Source organism: Chrysemys picta, chromosome 22 (assembly GCF_011386835.1).
Source record: "Chrysemys picta bellii isolate R12L10 chromosome 22, ASM1138683v2, whole genome shotgun sequence".
Lineage (NCBI taxonomy): Eukaryota > Metazoa > Chordata > Testudines > Emydidae > Chrysemys > Chrysemys picta.
Genome location: NC_088812.1, coordinates 20,942,221 through 20,961,357, shown reverse-complemented (window position 1 = coordinate 20,961,357; position 19,137 = coordinate 20,942,221). Strand labels below are relative to the sequence as shown.

Here is a 19,137-nt window from a genome sequence, read left to right as displayed (position 1 = left end):
AGTGCCCACACATAGGGGCAGAACCTCTGACCTGCAGCGATACTGCTCTGTCCTGGGCATACATGGTGTCCAAATTCACTAAGGTTGATTTCATGAAGGAGCAAAATTCACTGGTGCTGCCCTGCAGAACAATCAGAGGAAATGGGTTATTTCTGAAAGCATGGAAACGCCACCCAAAATTAAGGTTAATGGTTCTGCAGAGCGATGTTGCTTTGACCTATGGCTGGCTGGGTGTCCCACTGGAATGCTACAGATTACGACATGTTAAGACTAAGTGCGGTGAAGCCCACAGACACGCTGATATTTCACATAGTTTTGAAGCTTTCATTCATATTAATGAATTTCTCCTTCCCTTCCTAACAGGGGTTTGTAAGGATTATTATCCTCCTTCTACAAGTGGGGAACTGGTGCACAGAGAGAGTGAGATTGCCCAAAATCACACAAGGAGTCTGGGGCAGAGATGGGAACTGAACTCTGACTTCCTGAATCTCTGGCTGGTGCCTTAACTGCAGAACTCTGATGTATAGTATGTGGGGGCGTCACACACCTAAGCATGATACGGTCAAGTTTTCAGAAGCACTTTGTGTTGGACTGATTCTGCTCCCACTGAAGTCAGTGGTAAACCCTGGATAAGCTGAGAATCTTCAGGCTCAAAGTTTTCTGTGTACAATTTGTGAAAACCCTCAAAGCCCAAATAAACCCCTTCGACGTACCTGCAGAAAGACATCTTTGCACATCTCCATCTGCTCTTTTATTTGTGGAGTCTCAGTCAGGGATTTAAAGGGTATATCTAGCAACAGAAAGAGAGGCAGGACAATTACATCAGGTCAACATCTGCAGGGCTAAGGTTTTCAAAAGTGTCTCATGATCGGAGACATATTAAAAGGGCCCTGACTTTCAAAAGTGCTGAGCATTTACCCTCTGAAAATCAGGCCCCTGTAAGGTCTCAGGTTAGACAACCAAAATCACAAGGCAATTTTGAAAACCTTGGCCTATGTGACACACCTAAGGCCACATACACACGGACTCTAGGACAGAGCTGGGAATGGACGCTTGATCACTTGAATCCTAGCCTAGCATTTTAGCCACAAGGGCCGTCCTTTCTTCCTACCAGAATACAAAGTTGATGATCTACCTAAACACAGCAAGGGTTTTCCCCCTTTAACTCCATTGATCCCTTAAGCCCTGTCTATCTGACAACTTTCAACTGAGTCTCTAATCAGTTAGCAATACATTCGGCCCTAAAAGCCTGGTGTGTGTCCACACATCACCTGGTTAATACTCACTTAAGCTTTGTGTATCTCATTGATCACTGTGTGTTATGTGTCCTCTAGGGGCTGGTCCACCAAGGGTCTGGTTCTGCTATAGCTCCTAGCTATGGGAGCTCGTCCCTTAGCTCAAACAGTAGTGTGTTAAGCAGTTACAAGGTCAGAAACCACTTCTTGGTGGGGTGGATTAACTACAGTGACAGAAAAACTCCTTCCGCTGCTGTATCAAGTGTCTACACTACAGTGCTACAGAGGCACAGCTGCAGTGCCGTAGCTGTGCTGCTGTCACTGCTGTAGTATGGACACAGCCGGAGTAACTGTGGCTAGTGGTGGCCTAGGATGGCGTCTTGGGCCAAATTCTCAGCTGGTGTAACTCAATGGAGCTCCATCAAAATCAACAGACTTTACACCAGGCCCATGGTTGCCTCCCTGGTTGTGACACTGTTTTCTTTGCAGCATGGACACAAACTGTGGTCAAAATCGATTTAAAACCCATGCTACTCACTCTTCCTGCAGGAACCCGGAATCCCATAGCTGTCCATGGCGGCAGTGCCAACACTCAGGAGCGCAAATGGAGAGCTGGGATGTTCCACAGCATGGGATCTGATGGCAGGTGCAAGCGTATGCATGCCCCAAATGAACTCAGTGCCAGAGACTCGGTTCCACACCACATCCCTTACAGGCTGATTGTCTAGGATGATGGCGCCAGTCTCTGATGTATTGGCCACCATCAAGGCAAAGTTCTCGAAGCCCTGCTGGGCATGTATAGAATACATCCGGCAGTAACTGGCAACATCTGGAACATTCATCAGGAAGGCGTGGGAGGAATTAGGGAGAGCTGCGCCCACGCTGTAGAACACCACCTGGATGCCCACATTAGCAGAGATGTAGACTGGGATCGAGGGCTTGACAGGACGCTGGAGTACACTGCCTCCTGCTAGAGTAACAGTCTCTGCCTGTTCCCCTACTTGATACAACATAGTTGTGTTCCGGGAAGCAGTGATGTAGACTATTTCATCTACTTTCTGCCAGGGTAAGGGAGGAATGATGTATGTTGTACCCCAGCTGCAAACTGGCAGGAGCTGCTCAAAGACATGGTTGCATTTTGTGTTATCAAAAAAACACACCTGGCCAACCAAGACAGCCACTGGCTTTTCTGAGACAATCCTGGTGCCAGACAGATCGGCTATGCCTTGTAACTGGATGCCTTGGAAAGCGCGGAGCTTAATTTCCAGTTTGGTGCCAGTGGAGTAGATCTGTGTTAGGTAATGTAACTTGCCTTTCACATGGACCTCCACGGAGTTGGGCTCTTGGTACGTCACAACAGAGAACTCTGGGTAACTATCTAAGGATACTGTAGAGGGAGTCACTATGTAGTGTTCATTTCCCAAGCTGGAGACAGGATACAGCACAGTGGTCTCAGGGCTCACATGTTTGTTGCTGACGGACACTACTGAGATATCTTTGTCAGCCTTGACTAGGACCACATTGGAGAACTTGGTAGTGCCCTTAATTCCAACTGACTCTGGTAGGCTGACCCACACCATCTCTCCCTGATTTACCATAATCTTCTCCTCAAACCTTCCCCCATCACCCGTGTAATTGGAGATGGAAACAGACACTGAAGTGAAGGCAAAGTAGCCAGTAATTTGCACTTCAAATTGACTAGAGTTCCCAAAGTCCGCCATGTAGGAGGTGATGAATTCTCTTCCCAGAGTCTCAGTCTGACATGTGCCTGAAAGGAAAAATAGCAATAAAACATTGCAGCTGGAGAGGTGGATAGAGTAAAAGGGACTGGATCAACTTTGTTCAGGCCCAGTAAAAAAAAAAAAAGGAGCTTGAAAATCTTAATGCAGCTAGAAAATTTTCCCCATTATATTTTTAATCTAAATTAAAATAATTTTTTTATTAATAGTAAACATTATTTTAAATAATGAACAAGCACAACTTAGACAGCTAAGAACCCAACAAAGACCTTGGAACCAAACACGACTTCAGGGAATGTTCCAATCTGGATCAGAACTCCATGATTGTCCCTGATCTCTATAATAGTTCAGAACCAGAATCCTGGATCCAAACACTCATGGAAATACAGAAAAACTTCAGATCCAGATGCTCACTTAATGATTTGGACTCAGCTCTAAGAATAATTGTTTGCCCTTCCCCAGCATCTCCTGTCTAAGCTCAAAACACTTTACAGACAGACATTAAATAATTCTCAGTCCCACCAGGAAATGGGTCAATGTTACTGTCCCCATTGCACTGATGGGGAAACTAAGGCACAGAGAGGGTTAGGAGCTTGCTCAAAGTAACCCCACAAATCAGCAGAAGAACTAAGAATAGAACCCAAGTTTCCTGACTCTCAGTCTCTTGTGCTCTAACTGTTAAAACCTACAACCCTTCCCAGCACTGGGAATAGAACTTTAGTCTGTTGTGTTGATAAGGGTAGGTGCCTTGGGCCTATTGGGCTGAGGTGATAATAAAACCCTTTTGTACTGTTACAACATTAAACACATAAGTGTGGTTTGGGGTCTTGTGTTAAGTTATCACTGGCACCTTCTCCTGTTGCAACCACCACCATTAAATACACACACACACACACACACACACACACATTTAGGGGCAGATGACCCAGGCAACCACCTGGGGTGCCAGGCTTCAGGGGCGCCGGGCTTGAGGTGCTGTTTTTATTGTTAGTGACAAAATGGAAACCCGAACGTTTGAAGTACAATGTTTCAAGTATTCCGTATGTGGATTCATTTTTCACTAGCCTCCCAGAATGTTCTGGACCTTTATAGGATCTCATGGAACCTTACAGATTTTCTGAGAACTACATTTTCCTCCAGCCTCTAAGAACGTTGTCAGCCACACCCTCGCAAGTATACACGGAGCAAGGAATCATCTAGGGTTGACAACTTTCTAATTGCACAAAAACGAACACCCTGGCCCTGCCCCTTTCCCAAGACCTCACCCATTCCCCAAGGCCCCGGCACCACTCATTCCAGCCCCCTCCCTCCGTTGCTCACTCTCTCCCCCACCCTCACTCACTTTCACTGGGCTGGGGCAGGGGGCTGGGTGTGGGAGGAGGTGAAGGCTCCAGCTGGGGGGTGGCTCCAGGGTAGGGCCAGAAATGAGAGGTTCAGGGTGCAGGAAGGGGCTCCAGACTGGGGAAGGGGGTTCAGGGTGGGGGCTCTCACCAGGCGGCATTTACCTCAGGCTGTTCCCGGTGAGTGGCACAGTGGGGCTAAGACAGGCTCGCTGCCTGCCCAGGCTCCGTGATGCTCCCAGAAGTGGCCGGCATTCTCGGCCCCTAGGCGGAGGCACAATCAGGTGACCCTGCAGGGTGTACGCTGCCCATGCCCGCAACCGCCGCCCCCAAAAAACTCCCATGGGCCACAGTTCCAGCCCAATGGGAGCTGTGGAGCTGGCACTGGCAGTGGCAGCAGGACTCGGAGCTTCGCTGATTGCCGCTGCACCTATGGGCTGGATGGGCCGGCTGCTTCCAGGGAGCTGGGAAGAGCCAGGGCAGGCAGGGAGCCTGCCTTAGCCCCACTGCGCCGCTGACCAGACTTTTAATGGCTATGTGAAGCTGCCAGGGTCCCTTTTCGACTGGGCGTTCCGGTCAAAAACCTGATGCCTGGCAACCCTAATATCACCAGCTAGTCTTAGGAGACAGGGATAAATCATGCATACAAATCATGCATCAAAGTCATGAAATGAGCTACAAATGCAAAAAAAAAAAAAAAAAATACGGTATTGAAAAGTTTAACAAATGGAGGGGGGAGGGGTGCACCATTTGGTCTAGGGGCAGCCCCGGCTGCCGGTCCTCAATGCTTCTCAGGATTTAGCTCCATTTATAGGATTTCCCAGTGCTTCTAATTTCTACATGAAATTGATCATGATCTCATTGTTAATTTCCAATTCTGTAATACTAACAGCTTCTTAAGGGGAAGCTGCCAAAAGGACAGACCCGGAGTTACTGCTACTTCATTCTCGCTTGCTCCTCTGACAGACCTCCAGGTACTGCAGTCCAGTATAGGAAGTCTCCAGCTACCGCTTTCTGGGCCCACTTCTGGCTTTTCAGTATGGCCCTGTGACACTATTAAAAGATCTCTCAGTGGGACATGGCAACAGAAAGAGGTTCTTGTCCACTATGGGACAGAGTGTGAGCGGACTAAAACTGGAATACCCTAAGGTAGGGTTACCATATCTCATAAATAAAAAAAGAGGACCCTCCACGGGCCCTGGCCCCACCCATTTCCCCACCCCTAGCCCCGCCCCAACTCCGCCCCATCCCCAGCCTAACTCCGCCCCCTCCTCCCTTCCACTCCCAGCCAGGGGGAAAGGGCTGCCCCAGTGCTACCGGCTTCAGGGTTTGCCAGGCAGCCCCCAGACCCTGCGCCCCCGGCCGGCGCTTCCCCAGCACAGCTGGAGCCCGGGAGGGGAAGAGCCCAGCCGGGGGCGCAGGGTCTGGAGGCTGCCCAACAAACCGTGAAGCCGGTAGCGCTCAGGCTTTGGGCAGCCCCTATGCCTCCGGACCCTGCGCCCCCAGCCGGGCACTTCCCCTCCCGGGCTCCGGCGGCGCAGGGTCCGGAGGCACGGGGGCTGCCCGAAGCCGGTAGCGCTCGGGCAGCCCAGCTCTTAAACAGAGCCAAAGAGTCGGGGAGGAGCAGAGCCGCCATTTTCCCGGACATGTTCGGCTTTTTGGCAATTCCCCCCGGACGGGGGTTTGACTGCCAAAAAGCCGGACATGTCCGGGAAAAAGAGGACGTATGGTAACCCTACTTAAGGAGTGACAGAGGGAGAAAGAGGGAGTGAATGAATAAACGAACACAGAGAAGGAGGAATTATCCCTGACGCCCAATCTTTCCGCTTCTCAAAATTCTGGGTTTTCCCTTCAGGGCCCGTTTAGAACCTGAGGTGTATCCACCCCGTTGGGCATTCTGCTACTCTTCATGACCCAGATGCAGTGAACCCCCACATTAGAGTCCAGATAATGCTGCTGAGAGCTGCCAAGCCAATACCAGCTTCATTGCAGACACTCTATGTGGGACTCATTTATTATGGGCACAGAAACATTACACAAGGCATTCAAGGCATTATGTTTCACTAACCGGAGAACTTACCAATTCTGTTTGTCCTCTGTGCGCTTGCTGCTGGTAGAAACCAGAATAGTCCAAGGAGGAAAAACACTTGAGAGAAGATGAACAAAACTTGTTTAAAATCTAAGATATGGCAATAAACAACACAGGGAGATATTACTAAATAAAGGAGTCTAAGCACCTTTGTATGAGTCTGATCCTAATCTCAGTTACACTGATGTAAATTTGGAATGACTCCATTGGTTTACTTTTATTGGAGTTACCCTGGATTTATCCTGGGACTTAGCAAATCAGAATTAGGATCAGGGCATTAGACCTCATTGATGTGGGGAGAATGGAAGCTAGGCACTGGATTTTTCCATTCTAGTCTCATCCTGTGATACTCTGTAGGGGGCAGCTGGGAGGCTGGAGTCTGAGTGGCTTCCCAGTGCCCTGGGGCAGGGGGTCATGGATTCACAGGGTCTAGTCTATGCTGCAGCCTGTAACCAGTCCCTTTGGAGAGATCCCTGCAGTGTGCTGGGCCCTAAGGACATACACAGTTCCACAGGGGCAGACCTTTGGGTGCCAGCAACCCCTGTCATTTTCCATGGCTCCCTGTAATAAGTCCAGCAAAGCCAGACCCCAGTGGGAGGTTTATTTTTACTCCTTCAGGGAAGAATGCTCTCAGTGAGTATTTGCAGTGATGCCAGGCAGCCTTTTCAAAACAAGGTAAGAATGTATTAGCCACCTGGCCTACAGAATCTGACAGTTCTTACTTTAGCATAGAGAGGCACAGGTTAAGACGTGGTCCATGCTGACCAATGCCAGGGCTCCCATGGGCCAGGCTGCTGTAGGAACAAACCATCTTGTCTCTCTCTCGCCGTCTTTGTTCCTTTAGTTCCAGGTGTGTCTCTGAAAGCTCAGCTCTAAACCCAGCCACCTGTCACCTTTCCATAGGCGGCGAGTTATATGGGCCCGTGGTGCCCGTGCTCCACCAATATTTAGGAACGTGGGCCCAGCTCCACCAAAGTTTGGGCTTACCGTGCTTTGGGGTGCTCCGCGCTTCAGGGGGACACAGGGTTCAGTGTGCCCTGGGAGGTTAGTGGGGGGGCTGGCACTGGCAGCAGCTAGCAAGCAACCCGTCCTCAGCCCGCCCTGCTCCGTCCTGCCCTGCCAGCTCCCGGCATCGCACAGGGGAAGAGGTGGAAGCTGGAAAGAGGTGGGGTGGGGGCTTGGGGGAAGGGGTGGAGCAGGGGTGGGCTGGGGCGGGTCACTCACTGCTGCCAGTGCCAGGCCCCCCACTAACCCTCCAGGCTGCCCTGGACCCTGTGTCCCCCTGAAGCTCAGGGTCCCCAAAGTGCAGGGCCTGGGGCGGTTGCCCTGGTCCGTCCTATGGACGGGATAGCTCTTGGTCCAGGGTGGCCTGGGGGGTTAGCAGGGGATCTGGCTCCATCCCCTCCCTGCCCTGCCCCCATTCCACCCCTTCCCCCAAACCACCGTCCTGCCTCTTTCAGGCTTCCGCCCCCTTCTCCGAGCGATGCTGGGAGCTGGCGGGGCAGGCTGGGCCCAGGTCGCTAGACCCCATGTATCCCTGAAGCGTGGGATCCCCAAAGCGTGGGGCTCAGGGTGGTTGTCCCAGTCCAGCCTATGGACTGGGTGGCTCTAATTGGACTTATTCTGGGCACCACCAAAAATTATACAAACCTGGCACCCATGCTCCTTTCCTCTTTGTTCTCCCGCTCAGGGTGTTTGGTTTGCTCCCCTACAAGGGGCCGGGAAATCTCCTTCCTCTCAGCTGTTGGTCACTAGGAGTGAATGTCTGGGCCACTGGGATTTCCGTTATCTCTTCCAGACCCTCCATTCACATGTGTAGATTTTCTTTACTTAGTTTGTTCATGACTCTGGTCTCCAACCAGACTGCTGAGTCAAATACCACATCACGTTTCTTTACACTCAATGCACAGAAATGCAAAGGCCAGAGGGAAACTGAAGCATGCAAAGGAATCATAAATCATTACCAAAATTCACACAATCACCACATGGGGCTTTCCCCTTTTGCCCTTGTCATTTTGGGTTCTGTCAGATATAACCTTCTCCCATCTGTTCCTCATGGGTCAGCAAGCCCAGTGCTAAGCAAGGAAGCAAACACACACCCTAGAGAGGGGCAAGATGCACAGTAAATTTGCAGGAGAGCATGAATCTTGCTAATCTCTTTAACCAACAGTTGGTGCTGCAGCTGCTCTTTGACCACCTGAGAAGCCCAACTGGTCACAGAATGTACATCTACACCACGCAGCAGCCTGCAGCAGCAAGGCTCAGAACCCAGCTCCACAGACTCGGGCTCGTGCGACTGTGCTAAAAGTAGCTGTGTACACAGAGCTTCTAAGTTGTGGCTTGGACGGGAGGTCAGGCTAGGGAGGGGGATGGGCCTCAGCTGGTCCAAACCACAACTTAAAAGTGCTGACTACACACCTATTTTTATCATGGCAGCACAAGCCTGAGTCTGTCAAAGCGGGCCTGGAGGGTTCCTGCCACATGTTTTAGTTACTAGTTTAGAGTTAGAATTAGTTTAGTGGTTAGCTATGTTGATTATGGGTAGGGAGGAGGTTGCGATATGATGCTTTGGGGAAGTTTTGGCAGGATGAACTTAAAGTTTTATGGTAAGGCATTTTGTTTATATAGTGATTTTTTTTTTATTGGCACTAATGAAATTTGCATTGTTATGCTGTAATTAATTGTTGTTTGATGAGTGCTTTTTTTTTTATTAATTTTTTTAAGGAGTTATTTTATACTGGATTTGATTACAGCTATTTTGTTTTTATTCATAGGTGCTAGTTTTATTTTTAGAGTTGTTAATTTGCTTTTTATATATATTTTAAAAGGGGCGTGTTGCAATTTTTGGCACTTTTGTTTGTTTTGGGGTTTTTTTAGAATATTTGGTTGGTGATGGCTTTTATATTTATTTTTTAATATATGTATTTTTATTTATATATGAAATAGGATTGATTTACATAGAGCATTTGAACAGAAATGATCATTTGCAATGCAGAAGAAAACAATTATTGCTTTTTTTTCTTTTAAACTTATTTTAAAATGCTAAACTTATAACAAAGTGGTGACCTGAAAGGTCTGTTACTGCTTTGAAATTAGCTTTAAACATTAGGCCATTCTTGCTTTTAGAAAGGGTGGCTGGCAGCAGGGCCGGCTCTAGCGTTTTTGATGCCCCAAGCAGCAAAAAAAAATTAATTAATTAAAAAAAAAAAATGATGAGATTGCGATTGGCGGCAGCTCTACCGCCGCTTCATTCTACGGCGGCAATTCCACGGCAGGTCCTTCGCTCCGAAACGGAGTGAGGGACCCGCCGCTGAATTGCCGCCGAAGACCCGGACATGGTGCCCCTTTTCGTTGGCCGCCCCAGGCACCTGCTTGCTACATTATTAATTTTTAATTTTTATTTTAAATTATACACAACATAAAATTTTATTACTACATAAAATTACATAACTACATAAAACTACTACTGGTTTTTTTTTAAATTAAGAACAATTTTTGAGTGGGTTATATTTTATATAAACTGTTTTATAGCAATATACTGAGAGGCAATTTGAGCTTGTGGTTGTAAGTTAAACTTTTTTTTGTTTAATAACACATACAACACATTTTTAGCCAGCAAACACAGGACAATATTAACACAACTAGCAATGGGTGAAACATGATAGACAATACACTTTTAGAAGTCGGGGACTAGCCTATAACATAACTTAGTTTGTTTGCTATTATTTTTATGTTAGTAGCATTTAGTGTGTTAAGTTTTATTTAAAACATTTTTGGGGAGCTTTTTTTTTTTTTTTTTTAAGGCTACTTACTTTTTTTGGCTGCCAAGCAAATTTAATAACTTTTAGTAGTTTACATTGAGATAGGATTAGGGCAGCTATATTTTTATTGGATTTTTATTGCACTGCTTTTTATAGTATGTAGGGAAGGCGGTGCAATGGCTTTTTTTTAATATATATTTAATTTTATACAACACACAGGTGCATTTAGCTGGGCTTGCATGCTGGAAGTTGATTAAGACTTTCTAATTATTACTGAACTTTTAAAGCAATTAATGTTATATATATATATATATATATATATATAAAAAAAAAATTGGTAATTTTATTTTGTGCTTTAAAAAAATTTTGTTTTTTTTTTTTACTTTTATTAACAGATAAACTTTGTGTTTTATGCAAAATTTACCTTTAAATGTACTTGTATTATTTAAGGAAATTTTTTTTATGTTAATAGACTGTTAATTATTTGTGGTTGGTTTTTTTGTTTTGTTTTTTTGCGCAATATTCCATTTTGTAAATACAGTTAAAATGCTTATTAATTTTGTTTTTGTTTAATGCAGTATTTTTCTTGTAACATAATATACAATAGTGTTAGCAACAAGACAAAACAAAACACAATTTTTGTTATGACAGTAAATTTGGGGTATTTTGGGTTGCTTTTTAACTGGTACCAGCTTTTTTTGATTTTTTGAAAGACAAAAAGAATATGTTCTTACCCCTTTTGGGGTGGTAGATTATTGCTTAATTTGTTTTTTTATAAATATTTTTGCTGATTGCAGACAAAACAGAGGAATTACCCTTATACTTTCTTGTGTTTTTGTTCTGTAGGCAGGCCAGGTTTTAATAGCTTTTATTTTTTAAGGGTTTAGGGTGAATTATTTTACTGTTTAGCTATTAAATTTATGAGGTGGTGTACTTCAGTTGGTTTGGGTATTTTTAATACAGCAGACTAAGTTTGTAATTTTTTTGTTTTGTGAGCTCCGACCCTGACAGGGACGTGTGGCTGCGAGCCCCGACCCCGACGCTAGTGCGTGGCTGCGAGCCCCAACCCCGGGCTGTGAGTCCTGACCCCGACCCCTGCACCCGGCTGTGAGCTCCTGACCCCAACCCCTGTGCCCGGCTGCGAGCCCCGACCCTAGTGCGTGGCTGTGAGCCCCGACCCCGACCCCTGTGCCCAGCTGCAAGCCCCGACCCCAACCCTAGTGCGTGGCTGCGAGCCCCGACCCTGGGCTGTGAGTCCTGACCCCGACCCCTGCGCCCGGCTGTGAGCCCCCGACCCCGACCCTAGTGCGTGGCTGCGAGCCCTGACCCCGGGCTGTGAGTCCTGACCCCGACCCCTGCGCCCGGCTGTGAGCCCCTGACCCCAACCCTAGTGCGTGGCTGCGAGCCCCAACCCCGACCACTGCGCCCGGCTGTGAGCCCCTGACCCCGACCCTAGTGCGTGGCTGCGAGCCCCGACCCCGGGCTGTGAGTCCTGACCCCGACCCCTGAACCCGGCTGTGAGCCCCTGACCCCAACCCTAATGCGTGGCTGCAAGCCCCAACCCCGGGCTGCAAGCCCCAACCCCGACCCTAGTGCGTGGGTGCGAGCCCCAACCCTGGGCTGTGAGTCCTGACCCCAACCCCCGCGCCCGGCTGCGAGCCCCTGACCCCGACCCTAGTGCGTGGCTGCGAGCCCCGACCCCGGGCTGTGAGTCCTGACCCCGACTCCTGCGCCCGGCTGCGAGCCCCTGACCCCAACCCTAGTGCATGGCTGGAAGCCCCGACCCTGGGCTGCGAGCCCCAACCCCGACCCCTGCGCCCAGCTGCAAGCCCCGACACCTGCACCGGGCTGTGAGCCCCAACCCCGATGCCTATGTGCAGCTGCGAGTCCTGACGCCTTCAAGCCCCAACCCTGACCCCAGTGTGCAGCTGCAAGGCGAGCCCCGACCCCAACCCCTGCGCTGGGCTACAAGCCCCAACCCCCGCAGTTCATGATGCACACCTTATATGTATTAGTTGATTTTGTGCGCAGATCTTATGATTAAAATAAACATTCTATTATCATTATTATTATTAACGTATTTTTTTAAACAAAGTAACTACTGTGAAATTATATGGGGGGGAGGGCGCAATTTTATATCCTTTCCTCGGGTGCAAAAATAGCTAGTTACGGCTCTGCGGCAATTGTAGCCTGCTGGGCGGCTGCTGCACAGGGAACTGAGGGGAATGGGGAGCTGATGTGGGGGCTGCCAGTCCATCCTGGTTCCAAGCCCACACCAGCTAGCTCCAACAGGCTGCTCTTTCTGCAAGCAGTGGACAAAGCAGGCGACTGCCAAACAACATTATAAGGGAGCATTGCGCAAATGTAAACAAGTATGTTTTCTAATTGGTCAGCAACGAACAACTTTAACCGGGACGACTAAGTGAGGAGTTACTGTATTTACGCAATATATTTACATACACAGAGGTGTGTGTGTGTGTGTGTGTATATATATACATACACACACACACACACACACACTTTTTGTATTGCTTTAATAATTTTTACGCAGCTGTATATAGATTAAAAAAAAAAAACTTAATATATATTTGGGGGCAGTTAAGTTTTAATAGAAATCCCTTATGTTTTTTTTAGCAAATTTGACTAACTTGTTCCTAGTCAAATTATTTAACTTAGATTGGTTTTTTTGTGTGGATTATTTACAGACTTTTTTGGAAAAGGGCCCATTTTTCCTTCAGAATGGCTGCCACATTTAACTGCTTAATTCCCTCCAGCTTTTGCAGAGTTAACTTTTTATTTTATTCTTTTAAATTACTTGCTTATTTTTTTAAATGACACTTTTATTAGCCCAGATATTCCCATTTCAAGTATTGTCCCACGGATCTGAAATCTCCATGCCTGTGCTTACTTACTATTTTTTTTTTTTTTTTTTTTTTTTTTTAAACTTTTGCCACTCTTCCCCTTAGGGCTCCTAACTTGTTTTTTAATTGTCTTATTTGTTGCCTGCTTGCTGTTTGGGCCTGATTTTGCTTTTTTTGCTGTTGCTATACTGGCAGTATTTTAGAAAATAACTTGTTTTATTACTAATTTTGATAAGGAGACACTGATGGGCTTTTTTAATTTTTGTATGTTAGTTGTAATATGGACATTGGCTAATGCAGGGATTGGCAACCTCTGGCCCTTTGGGTAAGTCCCCTGGCGGGCCGGGCCGGTTTATTTACTGGCCGCGTCCGCAGGTTCGGCCGATCGCAGCTCCCACTGGCCGCAGTTTGCCGCTCCAGGCCAATGGGGGCTGTGGGAAGTGGTGACCAGCACATCTCTCAGCCCACACCGCTTCCCACAGCCCCCATTGCCCGGGAGCAGCGAAACATGGCCAGTGGGAGATGCGATCAGCCGAACCTGCAGACACGGCAGGTAAACAAACTGGCCCGGCCCGCCAGAGGGCTTACCCTGGAGGGTGCCATGCCAAATGTTGTCGATCCCTAGGCTAATGCTTGTTTAGTTCATGGGCTGTGCCCAAACTTTTGCAAAAATCATTTAAAAGGAGTAGTTTTTTGTATGAATAGTAATTTTGCACTTTTTTTGAGCATTGTTTTTAGGGAACTCTTTTCGCTCGAACATATTTTTTTTTTATGAATTTTTTTTTTACCCTTATAACTTTTTCATGCCCACACTTGTGCTGGGACATACACAACACAAAAAGTCTATACCCACTCAAAACCTTGACTGACAGAGCAGGAGGGGGAATGCTAAGCCCCCTACCTTTTGGGCTTGATCCTGCTACAACTGAGGGTATACTCACCCATGCAATTTTTCCCCCCCGATAGATGGGTAGGAGCAGCGAGGACTCTAGTTCTCCCCCTATTGCCCGGTATCTCTATGACCGGGGGTGTGCACACCTGAATGATTGATCACTTTATACATATGGTATAACTGTTAGCAGTATTTTTAACAATTACAGTGAATGTCTTCTTCTTTTCACAATTCTCCATCAAAAATGTTATGCTTATAAGAAGCACACGGGATCTTTTTCAGGGGAAAAGGCAATATGCCCCATTTATTGGAAATACAACAATTAGCATATGCTTTTAACCACACACACACCCTGCCAGTCGATGTTTTACCAGTTTAGAGACCAGATCAATCTAGTGGCCAGCTAGGTTGATCACAGGTAGAGAGGAGCCAGGTTCTGTTGGTCGCAACACAATGCTCTGGGGAAGTCTTGGCAGGATGTACCCAATGTTTCATGGCAAGGCACCCTGTTTATATAGTGATTTTTTTCATTGGGACCAATGAATTTTGCACCCGTATGCTATAATTAATTGTTCTTTGACAAGTGCTTGTTTTTTTAAATTGGGTTTTTGGGGTTTTTTTGTATTTTGTTTTTTGTATTAGTTTTTTTAGGGAGTTATTTTATGCTGGTTTTGATCACAGCTACTTTGTCTTTATTGATAGGTGCCTGTTTTATTTGTAGAGTCATTAATTCCCCTCCTCTGACATTTTAATAGGGGCTTGTTGCGATCTCCTGGCGCCCTTACGTTTGTCCTTGGTTCTTTCCTAGAACATTTGGTCCAGTGATGGCCTTTACACTTCTTTTTTAACACACACATTCCTTATTTACACACAAAACAGGATTGATTTACATAGAGCATTGGAACAGAACATCACATTTCAATGCAGAAGAAAACAATTATTGCATTCATTTACTTATTTTAAAATGCTAAACAACAACACCTATAACAAAGTGGTGACCCTAAAGGTCTGTCACTGCCTTGAAATCAGCTTCAGACACAGATTTTGGCTGATGCATCTTTACCAATGGCCCATTAGGCCATTCCTTTCTGCATTCAGAAAGGGTGGCTTGCAGGATATGGTCAATCATCCACCAATACATTTAATGCATGCTACATTATTATTCTTTATTTTTTATTTTAAATTATACAAAATACAAACATAAATTTTTACTACTGCAGCTGTGTAGATGTCCCCTGATAGGCCAGGGAACCTCCAAATATCTGAGGACAGAACCCTTCTAACTTCCCTTCCCTGGCATCTCCAATAAGTTGCCAGCTAGCTACTCCCAGCTATTCAGAGGATAGCGGCTTGCCTGCCACACTCTCCCCTACATCATGGCTCTATCATCACTAACTCGTTTCTACTTACTTAGCGGAAATGTGAAGCCTGGGCGTCCCATGACTGCTCAGAAGACAAGCTCTGGGGTTCTGACCCTTGTAGCCTCCTTATAAACCAGAAACAAGACCAAAAGCAAAACCAACACACATCCAGTCACAGCATCTTCCTCTTTAGTCTATTTATCTCTGGTGTCTGGAAACAGAGTCTTTGGGGCAAGTTCACCTCACTGAAGTCAGTAATTGATCTCACTAAGGGGATGGCCCTTTATTATGTATTATCTTCCCTCACCCCTGCAGTGTGCTGGGTGCCCTCACAGGGAAACAGGGAACCAGACAGTCCTTATACTGCAGTTTACACTCTCATGGAAGATCTGACACACCAGGTGAGAGTTGTATACAATTGGCACTGGAGTGCGGGAGGGCATGCCGGGTACAGGCTCCGTGTGTGTGTGGGGGGGGAGTTTGGGTGCAGGAGAGGGTTCCAACCTGGGGCAAGGGATTGGGGTCTGGGAGGGAATTAGGGTGCAGAAGGGGGTTCTGACCTGAGGTAGGGGGTTGGGGTGCAGATGGGAGTGCGGGGTCTGGGAGGGAGTTAGGGTGCAGGAAAGGGTTCCAACCTGGGGCAGGGGGTTCAAGGTGGGGGCTCTGGCCAGGCAGCACTTACCTCAGGTGGCTCCCGGTCAGTGGCGCACTGGGGCTAAGGCAGGCTCCCTGCCTGCCCTGGCTCCATGCTGCTCCTGGAAGTGGCCAGCATATTCGGCCCCTAGGCAGAGGCACAACCAGGTGGCTCTGTGCAGTGTGCACTGCCTGCACCCACAGCTCCCATCAGCCACAGTTCCCGGCCTGTAGCGCAGCGACAAGTCACCGCTGCGGTGCCTCCTAATGGTCATCCAGGGAATTAGCTCTTTCCACTCAGGAGCACCCTCTGCAGGCCGGTGTCTCGCTTGCCGCTGGCCCCGGTGTCTCTCCCAGACCCCGGTGCCCCTTCTCTCAGGGTTCTGCCCCCTGCAGTACCCCACAGTCTCGCTGGGTCTCCCTTCCCCAGGGAACCCCCAACACCTTGCCTCAGTCACCATCTAGCCCCCGCTCCCTGGCCCACTGCCCTCTTATAAGGGCCAGCTGGGCCCTGATTGGGGCATGGCCGCATCTGTGGCTGGTTCCCCAATTAGCTGAGACTTGTTGCTTTTCCTAGCAGCAGCCCTCTCGCCACCTCAGCCCTCTGCCAGGGCTGATTTAAGCTTTTAAGGCAGGAGCGGGTGATCACCACACTACATATCCCCCACCTCAAGATCCCCTCCACCAGGGGGTGGGGGGGTTGTTCCTATCTCCCCAGCTTCCCTCTCAGCTGGGCCTGCAGGAGGTCCCTCTCCTGCCGCAGGTTTTCTATTAAGAGGAGCCACCTGCTTCCTTCCTCTGCAGTCTGGGTCCCCACAGTAGCCGGTCCCGTTCCTACATGGGTTGCCCTGTCCATCTGGGTCCCCACTGTAGGTTGTCCCACTCCTGTGTAGGTTCCACTTTTTGTCTGGGGCCTTTCTGACCCAGACAAGCCCCTTTCTAGGGCCCTGGTCCTAACCACCCCCTCCTTTGGGGCAGTTCCAGACCCAGCCTGATCCTCCAGCCTCCCCTTTCTTCTCTGGGGGCAAGGCCATCTTTCTTGGACGCGCTTGTGGCACAGGAAGCACAGCCAGTGCCTTCCTTTGGACACCTCCGGGTTAAGCCTGGCCCTGTGAGTCCCGTGAGGGCAATCCCTCTTCTTGTGCCTCGGCTCCCCACAGGCCCAACACGTTTGGAGCCCCACTGTTGGCTTCACAGGGGGCACTCTAGTCTCTCTGCAAAGTCCCGGGCGGAGCCTCTTTGCTCTATCCCAATAGGAGCACTCCCTCTTATAGTGCCCCAGTCACCCACAGGCGAAACAGTCTTTAGGCCCCAGCACCAGCCTCGAGCCCAAGGTGCCTGGCCCCTTATGAGAGCTATGTGCCCTCCCCCGCAACAGCTGTAGCACCCTTGCTTGAGATGGGCCACACAGGCTCTCCAATAGTAGTCTCTCATTTCTCCACCTTCAGTTCGCTCAAGTCTTGGATCTGGGCAATAGTCCAACAGTCCTTGCCCTTGCCCCCTGTATCGGGGCGGACTGCATATGCCTGCATTCTCCACCACGGGTAGCGCAGTGACGACTCACTGCTGCGGCACCTCCTGATGGTCATCCAGAATTAGCTCTTTCCACTCAGGAGCGCCCTCTGCAGGGCGGTGTCTCGCTTGCCGCTGGTCCCGGGGTCCCTCCCGGACCCCAGTGCCCCTTCTCTCAGGGTTCTGCCCCCTGCAGTACCCCGCAGTCTCTCTGGGTCTCCCCTCCCCGGGGAACCCCCAACCTCCTATCCCCACCTTGCCTCAGTCTTGGGCTACCCCCAGTCACCATCTAGGCCCCATTCACTGGGGCAGACTGCAGTATAATTGCCACTCATCATTGGCAAGGAGGATTTGGACCTGCTGCCTCTGCCTGCCCTTGGGCTGCCCTCTGCAACCCTAGTACCTTTCTTTGGCCTTTAACAAGGCCTGCAGCCTGGGGGGTTTCTAGGCTGGAGATCCCCAGCTCCTCTGGCCTTCCCCCAGCCCTGCTCCAGTCTTGGTACCCTGCTTAGCTCCTAGCAGCCAGGCCCATCCCTCTCCACATCTAGAGAGAGTGTCTCTGTGGGCTCCCGGCCCACTGCCCTTTTATAAGGGCCAGCTGGGGCCTGATTGGGGCATGGCCGCATCTGTGGCTGGTTCCCCAATTAGCCGAGGCTTGCTGCTTTTCCTAGCAGCAGCCCTCTCGCAGCCTCAGCCCTCTCCCAGGGCTGATTTAAGCCTTTTAAGGCAGGAGTGGGTGACCACTCCACTACATGGCCAATGAGAGCTGCAGGGCTGGTGCTGGGAGCAGCGGCAGCCGTCAAAGCTTCACTGATCGCCACTGCACCTACAGGCCGGACTCCTTTGGTGGAGCTGCGCAGATCCAGGGCAGTCAGGAGCCTGCCTTAGCCCCACTGCACAGCCGACCGGACTTTTAATGGCCCCATCAATGGTGCTGTCCGGAGCCACCAGGGTCCCTTTTCTACTGGGCATTCCAGTTTAAAACCGGATGCCTGGCAACCCCAGTATCATCAGTTAGTCTTATGAGACAGGGATAAATCATGCATCAAAGTCATGAAATGGGCTACAAATGAAATACAAAATAAGGTATTTAAATGTTTAACAAATGGAGATTGGGGTGTGCCATTTGGTTTAGGGTAGCCCTGGCTGCCGGTCCTCAATTTCTCAGGATTTAGCTCCATTTGTAGGATTTCCCAGTGCTTCTAGTTTCTACATGAAATTGATCGTGATCGCAGTATTACAGAATTGTATATGAAAATTAACAGCTTCTTAAAGGGGAAGCTGCCAAAAAGACAGACCCAGAGTTACTGCTACTTCATTCTCCCTTGCTCCTCCCTGACAGACCTCCAGGTACTGCAGTCCAGTATAGGAAGTCTCCAGCTACCGCTTCCTGGGCCCACCTCTGGCTTTTCAGTATGGCCTAGTGACACTATTAAAAGACCCCTCAGCGGGACATGGCAGCAGAAAGATGTTCTTCTCCGCCATGGGTCAGAGTGTGAGCAGACTAAAACTAGAACACCCTGAGGAGTGACAGAGGGAGAAAGAGGGAGTGAATGAATAAACAAACACAAAGAAGGAGGAATTATCCCTGACGCCCAATCTTTCCTCTTCTCAAAATTCTGGGTTTTCCCTTCAGGGCCTGTTTAGAACCGGAGGTGTACCCACCCCTTTGGACATTCTGCTACTGCTCATGACCCAGATGCAGTGAACCCCC

At 48.8% G+C, this 19,137-nt stretch overlaps 1 protein-coding gene across 2 annotated transcripts in view; it reads right to left on the bottom strand.

The window, feature by feature from the left end:
• LOC101941572 (adhesion G protein-coupled receptor E3-like) overlaps nucleotides 1-18,476 on the bottom strand; it is a 52,556-nt gene extending 34,080 nt beyond the window's left edge. The window contains exons 1-5 of one of the 2 annotated variants that reach the window (XM_065575495.1): nucleotides 15,961-18,476; nucleotides 6,395-6,460; nucleotides 1,774-3,003; nucleotides 714-790; nucleotides 32-121 (exon numbers count right to left, since the gene is read on the bottom strand). In XM_065575495.1, coding sequence (XP_065431567.1) covers nucleotides 32-121; nucleotides 714-790; nucleotides 1,774-2,956 — 1,350 coding nt within the window. In that variant the 5' untranslated portion in view covers nucleotides 2,957-3,003; nucleotides 6,395-6,460; nucleotides 15,961-18,476. Of the gene's footprint in view, nucleotides 1-31; nucleotides 122-713; nucleotides 791-1,773; nucleotides 3,004-6,394; nucleotides 6,461-8,053; nucleotides 10,191-15,960 lie in introns of those variants that run through there. The other variant, XM_065575494.1, reaches the window with a different exon arrangement.
• Between the last annotated feature and the right edge of the window lie 661 nt (nucleotides 18,477-19,137).